General features: G+C 21.8%; 11 protein-coding genes across 11 annotated transcripts; 6 read left to right on the top strand and 5 right to left on the bottom strand.

Moving 5' to 3' along the window:
• Positions 1–2457: 2457 nt before the first annotated feature.
• SRAE_1000170900 (7TM GPCR, serpentine receptor class ab (Srab) family-containing protein) lies at positions 2458–3305 on the top strand (the record flags this gene model as incomplete). The annotated part of the gene is made up of 2 exons (XM_024648698.1): positions 2458–2868; positions 2907–3305. 2 exons carry the CDS (start codon positions 2458–2460, stop codon positions 3303–3305), a joined length of 810 nt encoding a protein of 269 aa, XP_024502649.1.
• A 2931-nt stretch (positions 3306–6236) lies between these two features.
• Positions 6237–7859, bottom strand: SRAE_1000170800 (Hypothetical protein; the record flags this gene model as incomplete). The annotated part of the gene is made up of 1 exon (XM_024648695.1): positions 6237–7859. The coding sequence occupies one exon, from the start codon at positions 7857–7859 to the stop codon at positions 6237–6239; it is 1623 nt and encodes a 540-aa protein (XP_024502648.1).
• Positions 7860–8362: 503 nt separating this feature from the next.
• Positions 8363–9811, bottom strand: SRAE_1000170700 (Hypothetical protein; the record flags this gene model as incomplete). Its single annotated transcript, XM_024648694.1, has 1 exon — positions 8363–9811. The coding sequence occupies one exon, from the start codon at positions 9809–9811 to the stop codon at positions 8363–8365; it is 1449 nt and encodes a 482-aa protein (XP_024502647.1).
• Positions 9812–10843: 1032 nt separating this feature from the next.
• Positions 10844–11331, bottom strand: SRAE_1000170600 (Hypothetical protein; the record flags this gene model as incomplete). Its single annotated transcript, XM_024648693.1, has 4 exons — positions 10844–10941; positions 10988–11104; positions 11199–11277; positions 11323–11331. The coding sequence occupies 4 exons, from the start codon at positions 11329–11331 to the stop codon at positions 10844–10846; spliced, it is 303 nt and encodes a 100-aa protein (XP_024502646.1).
• A 1297-nt stretch (positions 11332–12628) lies between these two features.
• On the bottom strand, positions 12629–13002 carry SRAE_1000170500 (Hypothetical protein; the record flags this gene model as incomplete). Its single annotated transcript, XM_024648692.1, has 2 exons — positions 12629–12883; positions 12934–13002. 2 exons carry the CDS (start codon positions 13000–13002, stop codon positions 12629–12631), a joined length of 324 nt encoding a protein of 107 aa, XP_024502645.1.
• Positions 13003–13062: 60 nt separating this feature from the next.
• SRAE_1000170400 (Stress-associated endoplasmic reticulum protein family-containing protein) lies at positions 13063–15093 on the top strand (the record flags this gene model as incomplete). The annotated part of the gene is made up of 3 exons (XM_024648691.1): positions 13063–13185; positions 14805–14836; positions 14886–15093. The coding sequence occupies 3 exons, from the start codon at positions 13063–13065 to the stop codon at positions 15091–15093; spliced, it is 363 nt and encodes a 120-aa protein (XP_024502644.1).
• A 1211-nt stretch (positions 15094–16304) lies between these two features.
• SRAE_1000170300 (Ras-related protein Rab-14) lies at positions 16305–16841 on the top strand (the record flags this gene model as incomplete). The annotated part of the gene is made up of 1 exon (XM_024648690.1): positions 16305–16841. The coding sequence occupies one exon, from the start codon at positions 16305–16307 to the stop codon at positions 16839–16841; it is 537 nt and encodes a 178-aa protein (XP_024502643.1).
• Positions 16842–17099: 258 nt separating this feature from the next.
• Positions 17100–17971, bottom strand: SRAE_1000170200 (Surfeit locus protein 4; the record flags this gene model as incomplete). The annotated part of the gene is made up of 2 exons (XM_024648689.1): positions 17100–17363; positions 17402–17971. 2 exons carry the CDS (start codon positions 17969–17971, stop codon positions 17100–17102), a joined length of 834 nt encoding a protein of 277 aa, XP_024502642.1.
• Positions 17972–19193: 1222 nt separating this feature from the next.
• On the top strand, positions 19194–21260 carry SRAE_1000170100 (Mitochondrial trifunctional protein alpha subunit; the record flags this gene model as incomplete). The annotated part of the gene is made up of 7 exons (XM_024648688.1): positions 19194–19265; positions 19309–19747; positions 19784–20691; positions 20800–20841; positions 20932–20953; positions 21005–21135; positions 21189–21260. 7 exons carry the CDS (start codon positions 19194–19196, stop codon positions 21258–21260), a joined length of 1686 nt encoding a protein of 561 aa, XP_024502641.1.
• Positions 21261–21389: 129 nt separating this feature from the next.
• On the top strand, positions 21390–22317 carry SRAE_1000170000 (Hypothetical protein; the record flags this gene model as incomplete). The annotated part of the gene is made up of 3 exons (XM_024648687.1): positions 21390–21888; positions 21937–22235; positions 22279–22317. 3 exons carry the CDS (start codon positions 21390–21392, stop codon positions 22315–22317), a joined length of 837 nt encoding a protein of 278 aa, XP_024502640.1.
• Positions 22318–22581: 264 nt separating this feature from the next.
• Positions 22582–22954, top strand: SRAE_1000169900 (Potassium channel tetramerisation-type BTB domain and BTB/POZ fold domain-containing protein; the record flags this gene model as incomplete). The annotated part of the gene is made up of 2 exons (XM_024648686.1): positions 22582–22737; positions 22784–22954. The coding sequence occupies 2 exons, from the start codon at positions 22582–22584 to the stop codon at positions 22952–22954; spliced, it is 327 nt and encodes a 108-aa protein (XP_024502639.1).
• Positions 22955–26907: the final 3953 nt, after the last annotated feature.

The raw sequence follows: 26907 nt of genomic DNA, 5'->3' as shown, positions 1-26907 counted from the left end.
TTAGATTCCATTAATATAGGGGACAAAGGTTGAAAAGTTAATTCTTAAACTAAAAAATGCTAATAACATTTTGAATTATTTCTGTTAATGATTAATCTTTAATTATTACAATGTAATTAATGAATATAAAAGTGATAAATAATTTTTAATTATTATTGAAATATTTATTTTTACAAGTTGATGGAATTAAAAAGGAAGTTATTAAAGTACAAAGATGAATTTTTTCCATTTAAAAAGTTTCTGGTGTAAACAGCAATGTTCAGTTTAATAATTATAAATTTATTATGATTATTAATCAAATTGTTTTTCTTGATTTAAAAAAAAAAAATTTTTTAAACAAAAGTTTAACTATAATTAATTTTACTATAGTTATGCTAACTTAATAGAATATTAAAATTGGCATTGCAATATTATCATACTACAGTATTAATTTATACTTTCGAATGAAAACTTTTATAAAGATAATTATTATATAGTAATATTCAAATTTAGCATCATATTATATTAGAATTATAAATTACAAGAAAAAATTTAAATAATAATAATTAATGAATAATAATTATGTGAAATATAAACATAGAGGTATTTTTGTAATTAACTTAATAATTATATAAAGATATGTAAAAGATTTTATGTTAAGTTATTTATTTTATAGGTAAAAAAAAAGTGACGTTTTCGGAAATGAAAAAATTTTTTTTTATTCATGCCACACAAAATTTTTTTTTCATTTTTATTAAAAGAATAACATTCCAGGAAAATTATCGAGTTTTAATTAAAAACTTCACTGTATAAATAGGGAATGTATCTGGTGAAATTTTTTTCACAAAAATGTATTTATATAAATTTTTTATTTTGTAGTCAACGACAATAGAAAAATAGGTGATCCTTGAAAAACAAAACATTGTGATCATTTTATACTATCTAATTATAAACATATTTTATTAATATTTTTTAAGCATTTATTAAACCTAGTCTTTACCTACGATAACTAAATTTTTACATTAATATAACCTTAATAAATTTTTTTAATATTCAAAATTAATAAAACGATATATAACTTTTATAAACACAAAATAATAAAAAAATTTTATTTTTTTTCTATGGAATCCTTTTTTTGCAGATTAAGGGAATCAACAAAATTAAAATCAAAGGGATTAAAAATAAAATTTCCTCTTTAATTAGAAAATAATATTTTTCATTGAATTTTACGATCCACCAGTTTTTCTAAATATTTTAAGAAAACATATTTGTAGGTTTTATATATAATTATTTATTATAAATTATCAAAGATGTTACAAAAATTTTTAAAAATAAAATATTTATATTTCCAATTATGTATTTTGATAGATGTAAATTATTACATTTTCTAATAAATAAATAAGAATTTATTTACAATGTACTTCAAAATTTTTTACTTATAATATAGTTTTTAACTTGAAAACTAACATAACTATTCATTTTTGAGATATATATTATTTGATAGATTAACTATTACAATTATTTAAGGTAATAAATATTGGATTTTTTATAAGATTTAACTTGCTGTTATTCGTAAAAATTAATTATATATATTAATTTATTAACTCATAAATATTTATTATTACTTAACATAGTATATATTTTTACATTTAACAATATTTTTTTTAGCAATATAAAATATTATTAATAATAAAAATATTAAAACAATAACATATGAAAACATTTTTTTTCTATAAATATTAAAATTTATTAACGAAAAAAAATTTTTTAACTATTCTAACATCTCATTTTATTTTTTGCAATAAAATTTACTTTATTTTATTTCCTTGTTTTATGTCATACTAGAGTAATTTTGGATAATATTGGTATTAAATCTATGAATATTAATAATAAAATTTATTATAGCTTAATTAGTTTTGAATAGTTATAGGCATTTTCAAAATAATTTTATATAAATGTAATTATATAACTAAATTTAATTTGTTTACATTAAAATTCATATATATATATATATATATATATATATATATATATATATATATAGGTGTACATGTATATTGAAAAAAAAAAAATTAATATTTTTAACAAAAAATTTACATAGATTATTTTAAACTTATATAGTTTTATAAATTTAATATCATTTAATATTTAAGCTATCTAATGAAAAGCTTACTTAAACTAATTTAAAACTTAAATAATTTTTGTATTAAAATTATTAAACTAATAGTGTAAACTTTTTTTTAGATATTTATAAATTATTTTTTCTATATATTTTTTTTGTCCTACAATATTATGGAACTTTTAGAAATTTTTATCTATATAATTGCTGTATTCTCATCATGTTTTTTTTTCCTTATCTCATCATTGGCATGGCATATCATTTGTTTCAAAAGTTCTTATCATGTATATTTTAAATGTATTTTATCATCTCTTTATATTGCATTTACTATTCAATCATCAATGTTATTTATTATTTCAATGTTTTCACTGATAAATAATGGTATATTACGGTTTGCATATGATGATGATGATAAAATTAAGACAAGTTATTATATAATAAGATATATACAAAATTATTCAAATAATTTGATACGCTTTTCTATATGGTTTTTAATAATTGAAAGAATTCTTGCAACTAAAAAAAGAAAAACATATGAAAAAAATAAAAATATATTAGTTATTATAGCCTTATTAACATTGGATTTTTCATTTGCTGGAATATTTACCAATCTACGAAATATAATATCAATTATAAATCAAAATTTTCATCAATTTCTTTTTGTTATTGATGTTCCTCTTATTATATCACTTATCATTCTTAGATATATTAATCGATCAATACGACGTCACGAAAATTCAGTTATATTAAATTTAACAGAAAAATATCAGGTAAATAAAAGTTTCCAAATTTTCACTTTTTTTTTAAGATTATTGAAAATGTAAAAAGTATATCTAAAATTATACATACAGTTTGTGCATTTGTTTTATTATCTACCGTAGATTTATGTATTTTTTCAATAGTTGCAGAAGACTCAATGAATTATCAATTAAAAACATTGATAAATTTTTTAGTAAAAAGTATAGTTTATTCAATAATTACCATGCACCTAATTTACACAACATACAAAAGTGATAATAAAAAAAATTATGTCAATATCTTTTTTGAAAGATTTTTTTGTAAACAAAAAAGAAATAAAATATTTGTATCTGGAGATAAGTTACAACAAGTAAATACACATTCAGTTAAAAATATAGATGGTTTAGAACTTGTCCAAACTGGAACACAAGAAAATTATTTTGCATATTTTGAAAAAGTTTGGAAATAATAAGTAATTTATAAAAAGTATTAATTTTTTTTTTATTTAATAAATTATAAATTAATAAAATAAATATTATATTTAAAAAAATTTTTTTTACTTTGGTTTTCATTTTAATAATAAAATAATACCATATTAATTATATTTTATTATATATTTTTATGTTTGTTTTTTTTTAATATTACTTATTATTAAAAAATATATTTTTTTAATATAAATAATTTTAATATCAAAATAATAAATTTATTAAATTTAAGTAGATAAAACTATAAATAAAACAATCTTAATAGGTTTACCAAATGTGTTTGATAAAATATATTGCAACAATATAAATAATTTTATTAAGTCACTTTTTTTAGCATTTATTATTATTTGCAATAAAAAATTTGATTACTAATTAAAATTTATAAATAATTTTTAATTCATTTATTTTACATAAAATGATTTATAAACCACATTTGTTTTTAATGAAATTATGAAGTATATATATATTTATATGGTTATAGTATATAAATCATAGTAAAGTAAAATTATAAAAAAAAATTTATCATTTTAATTTATTACTATATTCCTCCTGATGTTTATATTTTTTCACATTATCAACATAATATTTTCATTGATTTAAAATTTATTTATATTTATAAATCTAATTATTTATTATTTAGTTTTTGACACGTAAACATTTCTTTTTTATTTAATATATTATTTCAAATTCAATTTTGATAGAATTTTTTATTATCAGAAGTTGTTTTATTTGTTGAATAATTATAATTAACATCAAATTAATAATAGCCTTTAAATTTAATATTTTATTATATTTATTAATAACATTATTATTAAACATTTTTTAATTACATGTTGTTTTAGGATTAAAGATATTGCACATATTTAACTTAACATAAAATTACCTACTTCAAATCAAATTAGATAGGAAGATGAAACATCAGAGTTTATATTATTCTTTGATAAAAAAAAATTACATTTATAATAAATTTGATTATTTAAAAAAATTTTTGCGTACTTAGTTAATTTATTTATTGACTTAAAAGGTAAAAAAAATTTAATAAGTGTTTATGAAATATAATTAAATTTTAATTTTTTTTTCCCTTGTGTAAAAAATTTTTTTTTATATGAAAAAATTATCATACATAACATTTGTCGAGAGTCATATTTTTGTTAATTCTAAAATATGATATAATTGATCTGTATAGAGAAAATTTATTTCTTATTAAATGGAAAATGAATTTTTAACTTTTATGTATGATGATTTATTTTAGTGTATTTTTTTTTTCAAGTTGTTAATAGTCAAACAATTCCTTACTTTTTAGCAATAAATTTATAATAAACATAAATGACTATAAAAAAAAACTTATGAAAAAAAGCTTTTAACTAAGATATGCACAAATCATTTTAAGTTATACAAAGTGCAGAAACTTGGAAATTAACAGTCATAATTACAGATAACAATGTATTAGTCGCACTTTAATGTCCTAAAAAAAAACATGTTTACTCAATTCAATTTTACATATGGGAAATTTTAAAATAAGTGTGTTTATGTTAGAAAAAATTTTTGTCAAACTACATTATTTTTAAAAATATAATACTTATCAGTTTAATTATTTTATTATCTTTTTCAAAAAACAATATGAAGTAAAATATCTTTCTATTAGGGTAAATTGAATTTACAGTCATTTAAAAAAACAACACATTTAATTTGATTAAAAAAAATAAATAGTCATTTTTAACATAAATAATAAATAAACTTTTTATCATAAATGTTTTCAAAAATTTAATATAAATAAAAATAAATCTGTGACAGAATAAATTTTTTGTTTAAAATTTAAAAATATTACACAAAAATATTCAAATTTTTATATAACGAATAAAGAAAACTGGTACATGGTTTCTTTTTCTAAAGTTTAATAATTTCACTACATAAAATGTTTTAAATTAGTTTTTTATGTGTTTGCTTTTATTTTAATTTTTTATTTTAAAACGTTAAATGCTTCATTGACATGACTTTTTAGTGTGTAACGATTCCTACATCCTTTGTCCTTCATTAAAAGTTCCTTCATTTATTAAAAAATTAGATAATAATAAAATTTAAAAGTAAAGTTCATTATGTGGTTATAATTGTAATAATAATTGTTTGAAATAAATATTAATTAGATGAAAAAGTAAGCAATTCGATCATTTCTAGTACAACAACTTATTCTTGCCTTACTTTTAATCTATACCTTTAATTTAGTTTGGATTCTAATGCCACTTTTCATTAGCATTTCATAGGTTAAAATTAGTACTAATAATTTTATCAAATTTTTATTTATATTTCAGAGTACAAATAATATATTTTGTTATTTTTAAATATTTATTAATGGATATTTTTGTCAATCAATGTTTACTTTTTTTATCATTTAAAAAAGAAAAATTAAATAAATAAGAAAAAATTTTAAAAAAGTGAAAAAAGTTAAATAATTAGTTTCTTAAGTTACATAAAACAAGATCCAATGATTTACATTACTAGTAAATTATCATACTTGGTACTTTCTATTGTTATTGAAACATTAACAATATAATGTGATCTTATTGTACATAAATAATTTTTAAAATTTGATTAATATAATTTTTGATAAAAATATTATGCAAATTTCACATTCATTAACTTTTATATTTTAATAATCATGTTTTTCTAACACATTTGTAATATAACTTCTTTGAGTAACATTGTCTAACAATATGTTTCCAGATGTATTTTTTATAATTTATTAAGAACCAACAATATGTTAGAACATTCTTAGTTAATAAAAAAACTTTACAAATATTTATCTTCAATAAAATTTAAAAAAAAAATTTAATTTTTTGAATATTGTAACACAAAAAATTGTCTATAATAGAATTTATTATTATTAGAAATTTATAATATACAATTTATTATATTTTTTATTCTTTTGTATTTTTAGATGAACTAATACTTAAAGAAAGTCTGCTTTTCTTTTCTGTCTTTTTTGTTTCAATAGTCTTTTTTCCAGTCATTTGTTTGGTTGACTTTCGACGGCATATTATAATAATAATAATGATTATTGCAATGATAAGTAAAAGAATTATACCAATAATTACATATATCCAAATAGACCCACTTTTTTCTTCAAACTTTTCAGTCCGTTCTATCTTTGGTTCTTTTTGAATATTGTTAAACTTTTTATCATTTCCATCAGTAATTTTTCGGCTTTTTCCATCAAATCTACTAGGCACATTACCTATTCTGATAAACACTTGAGGGAAAGTAACATTGCCATTTGGTGTGATGTAAATGCATTTTAATGTTATTTTAGGGTCATTTATATTTGATGTAAAAATGTAGTTTCCAGAACGTACAAAATTATCTTTCTCTTTTCCATCATTACTTAACTTCTCCAGTTTAACTGTTTTACCATTAAAACTAATTGAATCAAGGTATCCAAAAGTGATTCGATTGATTGAACAATTTGGTTTAATATTTACTCCTTTTACTGGATAAATTGTATTTTCCAATGGAAATACATGATTTTTTGTTTTTGGGCCAAAGTAAAATGTTTCCGTTGATAAAAAGTTACGATCATGGGTTGGCCAATCATAAGAAAATTTTAATAGCTGAAATCCTTTTAATGAGAAAGAATGTTTTATAGTTTCAGCAAAATTTGGTATTTCTTTAATTCCATCCCTTGTAAATGCTACTCTCTTCATTAACATTATCTCATCATTATAAAAATTTATTAAATTTGGTTGACCAACTAAAAAAAGTTTGGTTGAGAATGATCCTGCTACATCTTCCAAATTAATAACTTTAATAGGCAGATCGTCTAAAGTTGTTAAAGAAGTGTTAAATCCTTGAATTGTCATTGTTGGTCTATCATTGATAGCCCTAAAAATTGCACATGGTTTTACTTGATCCACATTAACGTCATCTTTTGACTTGTTAAAATAATAATATAGTTTGTTGACATAAGGTAATTCATCCGGTTTTATCAATTCATCATTTTCTAATTTCAGTTGTATTATTGTATTTTGTCTATCTTTTGTAAATTTTAATACATTAGCCAGATTACTATCACATTTATTGGTAAGAGGAAGTTGATTAACTATTGTAATCCGTTTTGCCATTTTAAATGGATCTGACTTGTGTTGCCAGTTAACTTTAAATTCCCATTTATAGTCTACATGACCTCCAGCATTACTTTTTATACTAACATTTCCACAATTGATATAATTGAATTGATTATTATTATTCGCCAATGGTATCCAAGAAAAAATTTTTTCCCTATTACGAATTGTTGATTTTGAAGATTCTATTGAATTATCCAAGTAAAATAAATCTTCAACATTTGAGTGTTTATATTCCTTGTCTGGACATTTAAAAAGTATAACATCTGATTCAGAATCAGTGTTGATAGTGATTGGAAAGGTAGTTTGATTGATTTCGTTTGGAACTAATGGAAAAAAAGTTTTATGAATACTTTCTTCACAGAAAGTAAAAATTGGAAGCAGTATCCAAAGAAGTGTAGACAAATAAAAATCCAGAATCATAATAGACTGTTTTTGTTGAAAAAACTAAAATATTTATCATTTTTTCAAAAATAAAAATTTGAATATTATATAAAATTATTTAAAATTTTAAACAAAATATTCATAATATATTGTTAATATTAAAATTTAATAATTTATATAGGAAAACGTTTAGAAGCCGATAACTTTTTTCAATATTACCTGACATTACAATGATATTATAATCAAATTGTATGTATTTTAGAAGTTAAATAAGTATCATAAATTCAAAGAAATAATTGATTTGAAATATTACAATTATAATTAAATACACTTATTTTAAAATTTTTTTGTACATATATCGTTATAATTCTAAATGTTAAAAAGTGAACATGGCTTAATTAAATTTGAGTAGAAATTCATAAAATGTTATATCGTTATAAAATTTTTATTTAAAGTAAATTTACTAAAGTTTGAAATTATATTTTTAATTAATTCAACTAAAAAAATTAATTTTTTTGAATAAAATCATATATCAATTATGCTTAACATGAACACAATTCTCCAACAGTTCCCCATACTCCAAGTTTGATTGAGTGAATATGTTTCTCTCTGTAGTAGTAGAATGCAACATATGCATTAATATCTGTAATTATAGCTGTAACTTTTTGAGATTCAGTCATTGTTGTAGATATAACATAATTTGTGTATATCTTAGTACAGAATGTTTTCCAGTTGGCTTTTTCAATGGCAGCCCATGTTGACCATGAATCCATAGCAGCAGTGTAAAGGATGGTTTGACCATTAACAACTTGAAGAACAACACTTGAAGCAGTGGAACAGTCACCAGTCAATGCAGTTGTTGTTGGAGCTTCTGTTGTGGCAGCTTCAGTTGTAGAAACTTCAGTTGTTAATTCTGGAAGAGTAAGGAAATCTTCTGGCCAGCATTCTTGTGATTCACCAAAAGCAAACATAGCAAGGAAATCACCGAATGTTCCAAATTCAGCAGAAATTTCAAATGATAAGAAAGTTTCTTCCAAATAATAATATGTTTTGACAAATTGACGATATTGATAAGAAATAGCTTTGATTTGTTCAGCATATGTAAGAGTGTCATTAGCAATGATAACTGTAAATCTATCAAAAAGAATTTTTAAAAATCCTTTGTTTGAATTAGAAAGTTGGTATTTTGAATCAGTTAAACATGTGTAAAGGGCAGAAACAAATTCACATTTTGGTTTTCCTTTAAAAAGTTTTTTAATTTCTTTCATTCTGTAGTATTGAACAGAAATTTCTTGAAGCATGTAAATTGATCCGAAACTTCCAATTTCAAGATTAAGAAACTCTTCTTTCAAGTCTGGGAATTCAACAGATATCTTAAGGATCATTTCATAAATAAGAGCATATTTTTCAGATTCAGAATATACAGTTGATTCAAGAATTAATGTAAGATCTGTGATATAAACATCAAAAGCTGCTGGATTTGGGCATTTTAATTTGAATTGTAAAAATGCTTCAATAAGGTCAAATTTACCAAATTGATTTACTATTAAACATCCATTGAATTTATCAGCAGAAAGATAAACTCCAACTTGGAATAAATCATAGAATGTTCCCCATGATCCAATGTACATATATTTACATTTTTCATAGAATACTGGATATTTGATGAAGAATTGTTTTATTTTAAAAGAAGAATACATAACAATTTCAAGTGATGTATAATTTTCAGTAGCAAAGAAAGCTTCAAGTTCAATAACAAATTGATCAAAGATAATCTTATCTTGTCCAGTTAAAGTAATAGAAATATTGAATAAAGCTTCAATTAAAAGTGGTTTATCACTAGTTCCAGTTTCATCGACAACATCTCCAGCACACTCTTTCTTTTTTTTCAAATCCTTTGCTTCACTAGATTCAGAAGAACCACTAACACTGCCACAGTAAATTGTTGAAGCTGTTAAAGCCAAAATAGTTAAAATAAGTAATTTTTGCATAGTGTTGTATGCTTATAATAATGAAGAAAAATTTTTTCTTTTATAGTATTTCTAGTTATGATTATTGTTTACTTGTAAGTAGTTTAACATATATTATAAGTATTTAAAATAATTTAAAAAAATATTTATACTTTGATATGAATACTAATTATGACTTTTGATTGCTACATTAAAAATTTATTTAAATAGGATTAAAATATTATTTATTAAAAAAATTTTAAAATGTATATTTTATACAAAATATAAAAAAAAAAAGACTTACGCCACTAACGGTTCCCAGGAGGTCTCCCATCCAAGTACTAAGATAGCTCGCAGCTGATTCACTTCGGAGATCGGACGGGATCCGGTGCATTCAGCAGGATATGAGCGTAAGACATTAACACTACTTGCTATCTTTCTCTATCAAATTATTATTAATATTTTACACTGCAATTTATGGGCTGATAATTTTATTGCATATTTAAACACACACACATATTTTTATAAGAATATATAAATGATGCCAAGTATTTTGTGATTCTAATTTTTTTTGCAAAATCTACTGTTTCAACAAAAAAAAAAATAATTGCAATAAAGTTTTTTAATAATTTATTTTTTTTAAAGAAATAATTAAATCAACCTTAAATTTTGAAATTTTAAATATAACATTAAAAATTGAATTTTTTTAGTATTAACTATAGGTAACAACATTAATTATTTTAAGTAATTTATTTTTTTATTATAAAAAGTATTATTTAGAGTTTTGTTATTTTAATTAATTATTATAATTTAATAGTTTGTTTGTGCTATAATAGTATAACACAAAAAAATATTACATCAAGTAAATTTTAAGTATATGGTACTTTTCTATTCTTCAATCAAAGATTGTATCAATGTTATTTATTTTTTATTTGTTCCACCATCCATATCAACTATTTTTTTATTACTCTCATTAAAATAGAAAGAGCAAAAAAGTTGATTTGGAGTTTGAGCTGCTTTTTAACGTTGTTGTCTGATATAATATAAGCATTTAAATGGATTAAATAATTTTTTTTAATTAATCATATAGATTATAAATGCAAATATTCCAGTTATTCTTATACTTGGACTACACTGAATCACCATAGAATTATTTTTGTCAGAAGGTACATCTAAAAAATATAATTTGTTAAATTATTTTATATTAAATAAGCTTACTTTTATTAGAACAATTTATATATTGAAGTAACTTAAAGTTTCTTTTTTTATGTATAGACAATTGAGTAATTCTGCAGTCATATTCAAAATAACATGAATTTTTGTCAAGTTGGCTACCTTTAATTGTAAGAGTATAATTTTTGGAATTATTCACCTTGAGATTTAAAAAAAAATACTGATAGCACTTATTTAATGCATTCATTTTTTTTACCAACAAGAACTGCAATAACTTCAATCTGATATCCCAAAATCATATCACATTTATAATCAAATGTTTCTTTAAATGGTGCCTGAAAAAATATATTAAATAAAAAAAAACAATTTTTATGTCTTACCTGGGACATAATAATTTTTCTTCACCATATTTGTATACCATTTCATTAGCCTTTATGAATCCTTTAATAATATTACAGTTTTTCCTTTCAATATTCATTGAATTTACATTAAGATATGGAATATTTTTGTATCTTATTTTCTGTTTTAAGAATACCATAAAAACATGTACACTTTTTGTAAAAAACTTCTTTTTTGGCCACTTTTATTTTAATAAATTATTAATAAAGAAATTTTAATCCTCCATAGTCAATTATGCTGCCAAATGTCGGGAAACTATTGAGATCAGTATTCTTACAGCATTCAAAGACATCAAATGTAAATCTAAAATTATTATACTAATTAGTTAATACTAATTAATGATTTATTAAATTAAAAATATTATTCAAATTTTAAAAAACGCCTTATTTTAATGATAAATTAGTTTTAGTTCAATTATCATTAAACAATTCAATGCCATTTTGAAAAATTAACATACGAATATAAATACCAGGCGTCATTGAAAAAAAAGGCTAAAAAAATATAGTACACTAAAAAGCATTACCTGGATTTTATCCAAAAAAAGAATCATGTGAAGAATAAAGAGAAAAGATATAAATGGTATTCGGAATTCATTTGGTAAGTAATAATGAAATTAAAAAGAACTTGTTATTGATGTCGCTACTACCTAAAGCATATAGTAAACTGATAACAAATCTACCACAGAAAAAACTAGTATTAAGAAAACATGAAGAATGTTAATTTCCTGAAAAAGTTTATGAAGTTTGTTGAATATCTATTGCTGAATAGGTCAATGGCATAATAAGGAAAGCAAGATTGGAAGGAAACAATGGCACAGTACGAAAAATGATAAAAAAAGCATATTAAAAAGTGAATAAAAAAGTTCTACTGCAGCAAAGTAATTGGAGTTAATGTTTCTTTGGTAAATGAAATAAAGGATAGAGAGTGCATATGTGCAGTGATATAGCAACATTGAATCAAAAGTGATTCAATATTTGAAGTAACATCAAGCGCAGTTGCTAGTGCTGAATTTATTAAAATTTTAGAAAAGAAGAACACAATACTTTATGTGGAATCAAAAATAAATTGTTACTAATTTTCTGAAAAAAAATCGTTTGAAATATAATTGTCAAATCTAGAAAAAATAAAAAGAAAGACGCATTACAAAAGTATGTAAATCCAGAGGAAAATCAAAAAGTAATAAACCGATAAATAATGTGGAGAAAGATAGAAGAACCAAGGTCGAAAGAAAAACTTGGATCACTAGAAAATTTTCATTTAAATCACATACACTTTACCGCCACAACATTAACAGTAGCCCTTCTTTGTATCCATCTTGAGTACTCCGTTTTCTTTTACTGAATTTTGAATAAGTTCACTACCATCAGCTACTCTACATGTTTCTTCAAACGTTGTCTTGATTGTGCTTTGCTGTTGCTGCATGACTGCTCCCTTACGCTCCCTATTCTTCAGTCCATTAACCAAACATAACATTAACATCCGTTCTTTTGCTCCAACAAAACTGTCCAATCCACTTTTTGATATGGTATCTTCTATTCTTCCCTGCAGTCTGCTACTGTTTTACTCCAATCTCGCTTCCCTGATCATGCCACTGATCTATTCAGCAATAGACAATTAACAGCCTCCATTGATTTATCCGAAACCTTGAAACATTCTTTCATCTGCTCCTAATACTGGTCATATCCAAGGTAGATTTGTTTTCAGTCTTCTATAAATTTCATATGATAGCGGCATCTAAGAAAAGTTTCTTTAAAATTCATTACCACTTACCTAATAAATTGCGAATCCAGTTTCCTTCTGTTCCATATATTCTCGGCATGATTCTCCCTTTAGGTTGGATCCAGGTATTAGTCCTTGGGCCATTAGCTTCTCCTAAGCATTTCCTCCTGCTGCAGTAATTGCTGGTTGCTGGTGCTGATACTCCTGTGCTTGTTCCATAAGACGGCAATTAGTTGTGCAGTAATAGTTAAAATAAAACTGATTTATTTTTAAAAAAATTGTTATATTTATAGACTAATTAATATTCAAATATTTCATAATTTGAATATTGCATATATACTTAAAAATCAAATTTCTAAATTATTTAAAAACTTAAATGTTAATTTTTAAAATTTGATTTTTATTTGTTAATGAAATGTATTAAAATTACTTTTATGTTTTGGTAAAGCCATTTTTTTAGCTCAAACTTTTTTCAATCTAAATTTTATTTGCAAATTTTAATAATCAAATTTCTTTTGAATATATATTTTTGTTACCAATATACTTATTATATTATATTAAAAAGTTTTATAAATATTTTTTTAAAATAGTATTATACGTTTTATGATTCTGGCTAAAAAAATATTCTTATCTTTAAATGCAATTTTTTTAATTTCCAGATTGATTATTTATACCATACTACATCGTATACTTTTTTAATGAACATTGTTATCGTTATTTAAAAGTATATTTTTATCTTACATATTTTTTAACCTTAATTTCAAAACTTTATTAGTTTTATTTTTCTTTTTAGAAAATTTGAAAGTTAAGACTTTTTTATTTTATTTAATTATACTGTTCCCAGAAGTCTTTTCTATAATTTTATTATATTTTTTCTTAATCACCTTCATTCTTAGGAATACAATTAATTTTTTTTAATATATTTCTCATTTTTCCAGTTTTTTTTTGTTAATCAAATTTCTGAAAATTATCTTTTATTTTGAAACATTATATTGTTTATCATTGCACTAATAATTTGAATATGTTTTTCAAGGTTCTCTGAAAACAAATCTTCTTTATGAACATTTATTTATGATGATTTTTTTTTGTATCTTTTAAAATTTCTTCAATTCAAAAGAAGGAAAGAGATACCACAATAAAAAATAAATTAATATTCAATAAAATATAACTAATTAAAATCTTAGTAATTAAAAATTATCATTGAAACTTTAACAGTAATTAAAAAATGACGACTTTACCAAGACTAAATAACACCATTTTTTTCTATTATCCATATGTGTAATTATGTTTTGATATTTAAAAAGTGTCACAAAATTATGTTATAGTTGTAAAAACTGCAAAATTAAAATTTCTATGTCATAACATTATTCTTTGTTGTCAATCTACTTTTAAAATTTATTAATATTAATATTAACATAACTAATATTTTAATAAAAATAATTTTTTTACGTTATGTTCTGAAAAAAAACAACTTTTTGATCATTCTATTTTCCACTTTAGACCTTGCAGTTCGTCAATTCTTTTCCGGAACTTTAAAATTGGAAAATCGTACATTTCGCCTTCCACATCAACATAACACTGTATGCAAATCCGACACATCATTTTATTCTCTTTATAAATGTCTCGTTATTGAAATTACTCTCATTTTATTGAAACTTTAATGTTTTAATTAATTTAATTTTACTATAACAATAGAAAACCGTTATAAAATTAACTTAGTACTTATAATTTAATAGGATTTAAGTTTTATTTATTTGTATTTGTGTATAAAAAACTGTAAATAATATACGCCATATTTTTTTTTAACAGTCATTCTTTTTTTTAGATTAATATTTATAAAAATGGCTCCAAAACAACGCATTACCGCAGCTAATAATGCTTTTACTAAAAATATTAACAACCGTGGTAATGTAGCAAAGTCCCTTAAACCACAAGAGGATAAATATCCAGTTTCACCAATCTTAATTGGACTTTTCCTTTTTGTTGTTTGTGGATCTGCAGTCTTTGAAATTGTTAGGACTCTTATTCTTTAAGGAATTTGCAGTACAACAGAATTCTTATGCGAGTCAATTAAATACATTTGAATCAGTTTATAAAATAAAATTATTTATTACAGAATTTATGAACTGACTATTATGTCAATTAATTTTAGAGTCACTCATTTATTGTACATTTTTATTTTTTTATTTTCATATATAAATAATTTTAATATGAAAATTTTTGTCATTATGTTAAGTATTTTATTTTTTGTATGTTGATGAATGATTTAAAAATTAAAATTTTTTAAATGTAAATATGATGTATCAATTTTCTAAAACATTCTTTCAAGATACTATAACTTTTTGCGGCAGTTTAATGTTTATGTAAACATTTAAAATAAAATTTAGATATAGTAAGATAAAAGTTTCATAATAATTTTGAAATTTTAGGGGTGGGACTAATAATATTTTCATCCTTCATATTGATAAGGTGATAGAAGAATGTGAATAAGCTGTTATATGGTTTTTAGATTTTGCTTTAAAATATTTAAGATAAATTTTATAAAAAAAATTTTTTATTATAGTACATTTATAAATATCCACTAATTATAATTGTTTATTTTAATATACTAAGCATTGTATCTATAAATTAACTAAATATTATTATTTTTAATTATTTTAGGATGAAGATGTCAATTATATTTTCTAAATAAATTTTTCTTCGAGTATCTAGGTCAACAAATTAAATATAATGCTACATGTATTAATTTTACACGTTTATCAAATAGTTTGCTACTGTTATTAGTAAAATTTAAATATATTCAGGTTGTCTAGTCATTTATGATATTTTAAAATAAATAAAGTTTTTTCTAAACAATAAAATTTTTATATATACGTCCCTCCAATTGGTTACTTTATGCTTTATCAATTTCATCAACATTTAATAATAGCATAATTGATTTTATTTTTAAAAATGGCAATTTATCTTCTTTTATATTTATATCTACCTTTTAAATAATATTTAACATTAAGTTAATTTACTTTTTAATAATATGTAGAGATATTTTATATGAATTTGTTTATGACTTGTCACATGATAATTTCATATATTTTTAGAAATTATAGCAGTCTGTAAAGCAGTTTTTTTTTAAATGATGAATAGATCTAGTCAATATAACTATAATTATATTTTTAAATTTATAATTGTTGGAGATGTTGGTGTTGGCAAATCGTGTTTGTTACATCAATTTACAGAAAAAAAATTTATGGCTGATTGTCCACATACTATTGGTGTAGAATTTTTTACAAGAATAATTGAGGTATCTGGAGAAAAAATTAAATTACAATTATGGGATACAGCAGGTCAAGAAAGATTTAGAGCTGTAACTAGATCATATTATAGAGGAGCTGCCGGAGCTATTTTGGTATATGATGTTACTCGACGTGGGACATTCAATAATATATCTACTTGGTTACAAGATGCTAGAAAATTAACAGGTGCAAGTACAGTACTTTTTTTAATAGGTAATAAAAGTGACTTAGAGGAACAAAGAGAAGTGACCTTTGATGAAGGAAAACAATTTTCTGAAGAAAATGGATTGGCATTTTTAGAATGCTCAGCAAAAACAGGCAGTAACGTGGAAGAAATATTTGTAACAAGTACAAACAAAATATTTCAAAATATTCAAGATGGAAGTTTTGATTTAAGTCAACCTAATTCTGGTGTTCAATCAAGACGGACTAATTCAAGACCAACACCTTCAGGTGCTAGAAGTGAAGGAAACGGTTGTAATTGTTTATAGTTTTATAATATACTACTTGTATATACATGGTTTTTCGAAATATTTTATTTAAAATATATATAAAGTATTTAATTGGTATTAGTATATGAGATATATTTATTTCCCAATATGCATATAGAATTTCAATAACCAAGTTTAAAATAAATAAAAAAAAATGGTTTTTTTTAGGGAATTTTCCTGATTATAATGAAATTAAAACAAGAATAATGACTAATCATTTTTCATAGGGTTATTTATAAAAAGTTAATTATTAGTATTCTACCAACGTTTTTTGTAATCATCTACAGAAACTCCTCCAGGACCATATGCAATAACAAGTAACAGTCCGCCAATGACAGACATTGTTTGGAAGAAATCGTATTTCATGAAATCACGATAGAACCGATCTGATGGTACTGTCCACCAACAGTTAAGATAGAGATTAAGTCCAGATAACCATATAACTAGGATAAATGCAGATAACTTTGTTTTAAGTCCTATTGTAACTAATGTCATAAGGACAATACCAACAAGTAGTTCAAGCTAAAAAAATATTTTAAAAATATAGTAAAAAAACATACCATCTTTAAGAAAGACATTTCAATGTGTATTAGGGAAAGAAACATAAAAACAAGACAGACTCTACCAACAAGAAGTAACCAACTTTTTGGTTTGTTGTCATCTCCCATTGTCGGAACTCCGGCAAATAAACTACGTTTTTCTTCTTGAGTCTCTGCTAGAAGTAAGAGTAAAGATCCAGCAACGGCAATATTCCTTGCTAAAAATTCTAAATTCCACAAAATGTGGTATGCAATTGTTTGTAAAACAACAACACTTGCCAATATTCCACATGCCACTTTAACATTTTTTCGAATCATTACCATACCAACTGGTAAAAGTTGACCAAAAAAGTTAAATAATACAAAGACTGTTGCAAGAAAATAGCCACATTTCCATGACTCTTGCATAAACGATCTCTGGTCATCCCACTGGCTCCACATTCTAAGTCCATCTTCTAAAAACGTTGAAACCAAACACAACCTAGCTATATGTGGTAGATAAGTTTTTGTCTTTCTAAGAACATTATCAGTAGCATCTTCCATCTTTCCAATAAGTTCTCTTTGATGTGGCGATGTACGGAATTGATCCATGTTTATTGTTTCTAGAATTATTTATTTTTTTAAAATATAACAAAACAAGTAAAAATAAATCGTAAAATAGAAATTTTTCATGTTACAAAAAAATAGACTTTCTAATAAACATATATTTTTTCTCTTACATTTAACTCTATAACGATAAAGAAAATTTTATTCAATTACTTTTAATATCCAAAATATCAATTTAATTTATCTATCATTATGCTATAACTAATAAAAGATAAAATTGTTCAGTAGACAGGATATATTTTAATCTACACAATAAAATTATTAAATAGAACTAATTATATTTTGAACTAATAAATGAGAAAACAAAATTTAATTAAACAATAATTAAATTATAATCAATTTTACCTATAATATAATCTTATTATTAAAAAAAATTATAATTTATATAATCATACTAGATTACAAATTATTTTTTTATAATTTAAAAAAAAATACAAGAGCATTATGACAATTATACTTTAATAAGATAAGAAACATTTCCAATTATTTCTTATATGATAAATAAATAACAAAATATAATGAATTAATTATATTTAACTAATATTATTATAGACGATGGTAAAAATATAAAACAATAAAGCTAAATTAAAATCATTTTTGGGTGAGTTGGAAGCTGTTGGAAATATAATGAAATATTGAGATATCTCGTAACAGAGAATATAGACGACACGTCTCAGGATATTTAACTTATAAAATCAAAATATTATATTCAATCCTATTATTATGAAAAAATTTCCTTTTACAAATTAAAATGTTTAAAAAATAACTTTTATTTTGTCACAAATTATTTATATATATCATTCACTCGAGAACAACTTAGTATCTAACATATTTATATACATCGGTTATTGTTTATTTAATAATATTTTAATATTATAAAGGAGTACTTTATTATTATGCAATTATATATTAAATATATTTAAAAAGTAAAACGTGACTAAAAAGTATTAATAAATTATAAATAATAAATACTTATTTAACATTTTTAAATGAAAATTAACAACAAAGTATAAATCACAATAATGAACAGATAGACATATATTTTTATTGTGTGGAGTTTTTTGGGAAGATGTTCAAATAAAAATAAGTAGATGTAATAACCAAATATTTACCATAAAAAACGGTGCGGCTTTAAAAAAAATGTAATAATTTCCATAAAGAGTAAATTAAAAATTTTTTTTATATTTAAATTTTTGTAATTTGGAAAATGAATAATTTAAAGACGCGCATGACTTCAGTTGGTGTATTGGTTATTGAAATTGACGTGCCAAATAGTAATGTAAGTATCATTTGTTTTGTATCTCGGATTACAAAACTTTTAGGAAAATATTCTTAATGAAGATTTATCAAAAGAATTGTATAATTTATTTAAATTATTACCTTCTGAATTAAATCTTAATAAATGGCATGGTACAATAATAAAAAGCAGGAAGTTGGGAAGTTTTATAGCAGGTGCTGATATTAATTGGATTGAATCTGTTAATGATTCATTAAAAGCAAAATCTTTATCTCTAATGGCTCAAAGAGGATTCTTAGAGATTGAAAAATCGGAAAGGCCTGTTGTTGCTGCTATACTAGGGACCTGTATGGGTGGTGGACTAGAATTAGCCCTAGCTTGCCATTGCCGAATTGCTGTTGATCATGATAAAACAATTTTTTCACTTCCAGAAGTAAAATTAGGATTATTACCTGGTGGAGGTGGTACACAAAGAGCACCAAAAGTTATGGGAATTGTAAATGCTGTTGATTTTATAGTTAAAGGTAATAAAATAAATTGTAAAAAAGCTAAAGAATTAGGATTGGTTGATCATGTTATTGAAAGATTATTAAATGTTGATGAAAGTTTAGAGAAGCTTGATTGGGAATTAGAAAGAAAAGCAGTTGAAATTGTTTTAGGAATGCGTTTATGTGTAATGAAAATTGAAAGACCTTTTCATTTGACAGATTATTTCTTATCATTTCCCTTTTTTTGGAATATTTATGAACAAAAAGTTTGTAATGAAATTGAAAAGAAAACTATGGGTAAATATCCTGCACCTTTAAAAGCATTAGAAGCAATAAAAACTGGACATTTGTACGGAAAGAAAAAAGGTTACCAAATGGAAGCAGCAAATTTTGGATATCTAGTTACATCAAAAGAAAGTAAAGCATTGATACATGTTTTTAACCTGGTAAAAAACATGAAGAAACAAATAAAATTTATTCCTGAATATTTAAAAAGTATGAAAATTGCTTTATATGGAGGAAGTAGAGCATTAAATTTACTAAAGATAATTCCTAAAACGTGTTTAGTAAAAAAATTTAGCCATTTAGAAGTTAATAATCAATTAAATGATTTTGATATAATTGTAATTATGCCGGATGACTATTGTACTGATACAAAAGTATTAGTCAGAGATATTTTAAAAATTTTTGAAAAGGATACAAAGATACCTATATTAATTGATGGAATATCTTTTCCAGAAGATATTATTTATAATAATTTATTTTTAACAAGGCTTGTTGAACCATATAATACTACATTACATGTTGAAATTGTTAAGCAAAACAATTCAGAATCCAATTCAATTAAAATTGCTACTACTTTTTTTAATCTTATCAATAAATGTGTAACAATAACCACTCGCTCTGTTGATGGTATTTCTGGATTTGTAAATAATTGTTTATTAGCTCTTGTTCAAGGTGTTGAAGAGATAATAAAATCGGTAAACGTATTTGAATTGCTAGAAGAGAGGTTAAAAAATTTCGGTTTTAGTGTAGATATTTTAGAAATGCTTGATACATTTGGTCTCCAAAACATCATTCAATTAGAGATCTTATCAAAACAAGAAAGAAAACTAGTAGTAATACAACAGGTATAGTTTTCTATTAATTTAATTATCAATCAGATCGAAATACTTCTAATTTAAATGTTATAAATTTAACAAAGTTACTTTATGTTTCAGCTAGTACTTTCTTCAAATTATGGTAAATTATCTCGACGTGGATTTTATTTATATGATGATGATTTAAGAAAAGTATCACCAAATCCGGATTTTACTAAATTACTTTCATCCATTACATCGGAAACTACTTGTTTAAATATTACATCAGTAATAAAGGGTGTTGCAAAAAAATTAATACAAGAGAATTCAATAGATACTAATATGGTAGTTTTATTATACCTATCCTTATTTGACTTTAATTTATATCTTTATTTTAGAAAGATTGCGATTTTGCATCTTTGTTCAGTCTTGGATATCCACCTTATCTCGGTGGACTCTTCTTTAACTAAAATATTATTACAATTAAAAGAAAATATTAAGTTAGGTATTTGTTCTAATTTCTTTACCGGTTTATAAAATATAACATAACGATTGAAATAGTTATTTTCACTTCCAAAATTAGTTTCTTATTTTAAATAATGACTAGGATAGAAGTATTAATTATTTTATTGTTTATTACTAAATCATATTCATGGTTTTTGTGCCCACCATCTAATGGTTGTGGACCTGCACCTGTGACATCTCCATGTTGTAATCAACAAATACCAACACTTCCACAACCATGCTGTAATCAACGGCCTCCATTAACAAATAATTGCAATGGATGCTCATCTAGTAATAACTATCCACAAGCACAAGTTTATCAACCACGTCCATATATCCAACCACAACAGTTATATCAAATTCCTCAGTCATTTAATCAACAACCACAATACCCTATTCAAAGTAATCAACTTCCTTCTCAATTTATTCCTCAACAACAATATAATGTAGTTCCAGCAAATGGTGGTTATCCTCAAAAAGATTCATATATTACTCCAAATCCATGTTATCAAATTGGAAGACATAGATGTTGTAATCAAAAACTTCAATTTGAAATGGAAAATTTCCTAACTGATTATCAAAATACAGGAGCTAGTATGTGTAATTATAATCGTTTAGCTAAAGAAATGCAACATCGTTTAGAGTCAAACTTTAATATAACATTTGAAACAATAGTTTCTTTAGGAGATTTTGAAACTAAATCATATTATGATGGCCATCAAATATGTAAATTTGAAAGAAGAGGAAAAATTTATATGGCTTATGAAACTCCATTTGAAAATCCAGAAGATATGAATTCTGCTTTAGAAAAAGATTTAGGATACCCAGTTGATAGACCACGTTCTAGTAATATCAATTCTCCAGCAAGTAATTTAGTACATGATAGAGGAAATTTTGAATTTGGAACATCTGAAACTTCTAATAAAGGAGGATTTCAAGTGGTAAGTTAAAAATAATTATATTTAATTTAATATTTTGTTATAGACGGATATTGGTGTATCTTCTCATTCTCAACGGAAATGAATATTTACCAAAAGTAAAATATAATAACATTAGTTTTTATTTTTTATAGTCTTCCATAAAAAAAAAACTTTTCTTCTTTAACTATTTGATCATTTATATCAATTATAATATATTATTGTTGTATAACAAAATAAAAATTATTTATATTTTCTATTTTAAATTAAATATTCCCTCAGTCATTCACATATATACATATATATATATATGTGCTTATTCAATTATATTTGTTATTATAGAGAAAAGTTTTATAAACAATTTTTGTTAATGGATCAAATAATTCGTTTAAATGTTGGTGGACAACGAATTGATACCTATCTTAGAACTCTATTGATTGACAAATCATTTATATATTATGATGTTTTCAAAAATTTATTAGATAAGAATTGTTCTCTTGATTTACCAATTGATACTGATGGAAATGTAAGTTAATTTATTATTTTATCAAAAAAAAAATTTGTTATTTTAGTATTTCATTGATGAAGATCCAGAAGAGTTTGGTAAAAAATTAAAAGAATTAAGAGAGTCTGTTCAAAGAGAGAATGGTAATACATTTAAATCAAAAAAATCTTTACCAATTGGAGAGGAAAAGCCACTCACCAACAAAAAATCAAATGGATTTCTTTTTTGGAAATCATAAATAAATTATTATTTTTATTATAAATCTTGGACTTATATAATTGTTTATGATAAACATAAATGAATATTTTTTCTTTATCTTATGTAACATTATTTTAAAAGATTATATCACTTTTATTTATTATTATTATTTTATAATATTGTTTTCAAAATCATAAAATATAGTCTTCTTGATGGATATAAATAATACACTAACATTTAATTGATATTATTTTATACTTTACATAACAATTTTATTCTTTTAACTATAAATAAATTACTATAAAATATTATTAATTAAAAGTATTTAATTAAATAATTATAAAAAATTTATTTTTAATTTTATAACCATAAAATTTTTTAGTATTCATTTAATTAAAATATCACTTTTTATTGTCTAGGTAGATCTGGAATGACATAACATTAAATTATAATTACATTTTATTTAATAAAATAATTTTTTTTTCATATAATTGTTAAAGAAAAAAGAAAAATTATATATCAATGATTAATTGACTCATATAATATTGTAAACCATAAATTATATTTTGTAGAACACATTTTGTAATAGAAAAAGATAATAAAAATATACCTATTGCCGATTGTTATAAGATTATTTCTTTTTTTTTTATTATTATTAATAAAAGAATCAGAAATAATTTAGACAATAGATTAATTATTTAAAATTTGGTATTTTATTAAGTGAAAAAAAATTGTATGATTTAATTGGTAAACATACCGATTAATGTGTATGTAGAAAATTAAAGTATATATTTTTCAAGTAATTGTTAAAATTCAATTATAATATATATCAATAAATTATAATTATAAAATTATTTAGGAATAATAAATTTTAAGAGATATATTTTTTTTTCATTTAAAACATAAATTAAATTCTTTTTTATAATTTTTTTTTTAAAATTATTAATTTTGAAATATATTTTTAGTTTATTATTTACATTTTATAAGAAAAATTTTTTTAATGATATTTTTAAAAATTTCTGGTTTACAATAAAATTGATAAAATTATTTGTTTATTAACCATAAGATTCATTAAAAGAGAGATAGTTTATATTTGTATGATAATTAAAAATTTTAAGTTTTAATACTTATACTTTTTTAAACAATCATTAATATGTTACTTTTTGAATGAATCTTTGTTTTAAACTTTTTTAAACTACTTTCTTTGTCATAAAATTTAAATTATTAGGATTAATTATAAAAATTTAAACAATGGAAATTGTAACTTTTATATCATTATTCTTTCTTAATGGTTTCTAAATAAAGTAATTTATATATCTTTATTAGAGCTATATTAAAATCAAGATAAAAATATACCTAATATAATATATATACATAATTTTAAATGTAACAAATTAACATAAATTTGGTTTACTTTAAATTAATATTGTATTATCATTAATTAGAGTAAACATTTAAGAAAAAAAATTATTTACTACATTTTATTTTAAGATAAAATAGTTAGTATTAACCAAAAATTGTTAAACAATTAAGGCTTTAAATAAAAGTTGACAAATCTTTGTCTCTAAAGAAAAAAAAAGTGAATAGTATATTTTATAATTTAAACTAATAAAATATAAAAAAAACTTCAACATATCTAATTTATAATTATTAAGTTTTTTTATAAATCAAAATTTTAATTTTGATGTCTTTTTGTTAGATCAATCAAATTAAAAAAAAATAAAAAAATTATAAACATGTTGTCAAATGGAATATAAAAAAGATTCAATTATTAATTATTTCTAAAACGTTTTAAAAATTTTACTTAAATAGTTTATTCATTTTTTTTTTCATTCCTGAATACAATATTTACTTGTCATAATTGACATTAGCAATTTATTTAATAATACACAAAAGTTTTAATCACTTTCAAGTTCAAATTTTTGTCAATTGTGTTATAAAAAATTTATGAATGAAAATTTTAAGTTCTTTTTTGAATGTTATCTAGTAAGAAATTTAATTTTTTTTTTAATTGTTTGTTGTAGTTATTCCTTATACAATTATAACTACTTCAATCTATTTTTAACTTTAAATAATATTTACAAAAATATATTAAATTGCCATTAAAATCAAATTATTTAACTATATTTAAAATATTACTATAAATTTAAAATTGTTTATATAGGATAATTTTTTTTTAATTTGAAAACATATTTTATCTTTAATATAAGCTTAATAATTTTTAAGATTTATTTTTAATTTATATTTGAAATATTTAATAATTTAAATTTTCAAAATTTTTTGATGTTATCAAATTTTTATATATATACTAGTCCTGTTATTACTATTTACTTATTTTTAAAATCAAAATCATATCAAAAATTCTTAAAAATCTTTACTGCCATTAATTTTATTAAGCAAAAAATCTTTATTTACAAAAGAGTATATGATAGTAAATAACTGTGTTTCAATTGACATTATCTTTATTGTCCAAATAAATATTTTTGATAAGATAATTTTTTGGTTATTGTATTAATAACTTCATTTTATTTGAGTCATATTTAAATAAAATTCGGATATTATATAAAAAGACCTTGAGCAGTGTGTTTCGGATGATCAAACATTTATCATTACAAACTGTCTTTATATATTTAAACACAATAAAATACATATTACAAAGTAAATTCATTTTTCAATATTCATAGTAACTTCCTATATTTATTTATTAATAAAAAAAATTTTTTTTTGAGGAATTTTATGTTACTCAAAATGAATAATTTTATTCTATAAGATATATATTTTTAAAAATATTTAAACCAATAAAAGTTAATAAATTTCACATTTATTAATATCATAAAATATTTCAACTTTAATTTTGTTACATGGCACATTTATACATATATTTTTATATATATATACAATAATTATATCAATACTTTATAATAAATTTTTATTAATAGTCCCTTTAGGTGAAGAAAAATTAATTGAATAACTTGACAATGTCAATCATATAATAATTATGAATAAAATCATCATTTAAATGACTATTATTAATCAAATATATTTTAAGATAACTGTCATTGTTATTAAGTCAATTTCTGTTAAAGTTTCTTTTAATTATTATTTCGTAATACTAAGACCTAAAAGTTATTAGAACGAAACTGTTAAATATATATGATAAATGACATATCAAATGATTGCATGTAATCACTTTGCTATTTACTATTATTTTAAAAATATTTCATCTTTAAACTGATTATATCTATATAACTAACAAAAAAATGCTTGAATAATTTTTGACGATAACAATACAAATAATAGAATTACTTAAAAAACGGATTTATTTCTTTTAAAACCAGTTTTTAATTCATAATTTTATTTTAAGAAATAAAAAATCTTTATATTGTTTGTTAAAAAAAAAAAAACTTAAGATATTATTAACATCAAGATTAATATTATGTTTGTATGTGAGAATATAATAAAAACAATACTGGTCATCTATTATATTATAATGAATAAAAATTGGCCAAAAAATAAATACTACTTGTTCATTGATGAGAAAATAGTAAATATCGGTAAAAATTCTTTTTTCTATTTAATTACATCATTTTAGATTAAGCTAAAACTTTGTATAAACTATAGGTCTACTTTACTTACCAAAATTAATCATAAGCTTAGTAGTAATCAATGCTTTCATTTTCAAGGTTATTTTCTTAACTTTTACTTTATTATTATTTGTGTTTTTCTTTTCATATTTTTCTCATAAATATTATAAAAAAATATTATCAAAATAAATTTCCAAAAACATCTTAAAGCGAAAAATAATTTCCACGTTCCCGCCACGTTTCCTTTTATGTTCTTTAATTTTATTTTTTTTTTTTTTGATCAGATGTTAATTAAAATATAAATATTAAAATAACTTAATATTACAAAGTTTCCAGTTACTGTTAAAAATTATTAAATTTTATTTTCCACTATTGTCTTTTGATGTAACTTTCTTTTATTATAAATTAT

The sequence above is a fragment of the Strongyloides ratti genome (assembly GCF_001040885.1).
Source record: "Strongyloides ratti genome assembly S_ratti_ED321, chromosome : 1".
Classification (NCBI taxonomy): domain Eukaryota; kingdom Metazoa; phylum Nematoda; class Chromadorea; order Rhabditida; family Strongyloididae; genus Strongyloides; species Strongyloides ratti.
Note: the sequence above shows the minus strand (reverse complement) of the source record. Positions and strands in the feature narration are given on the sequence as shown.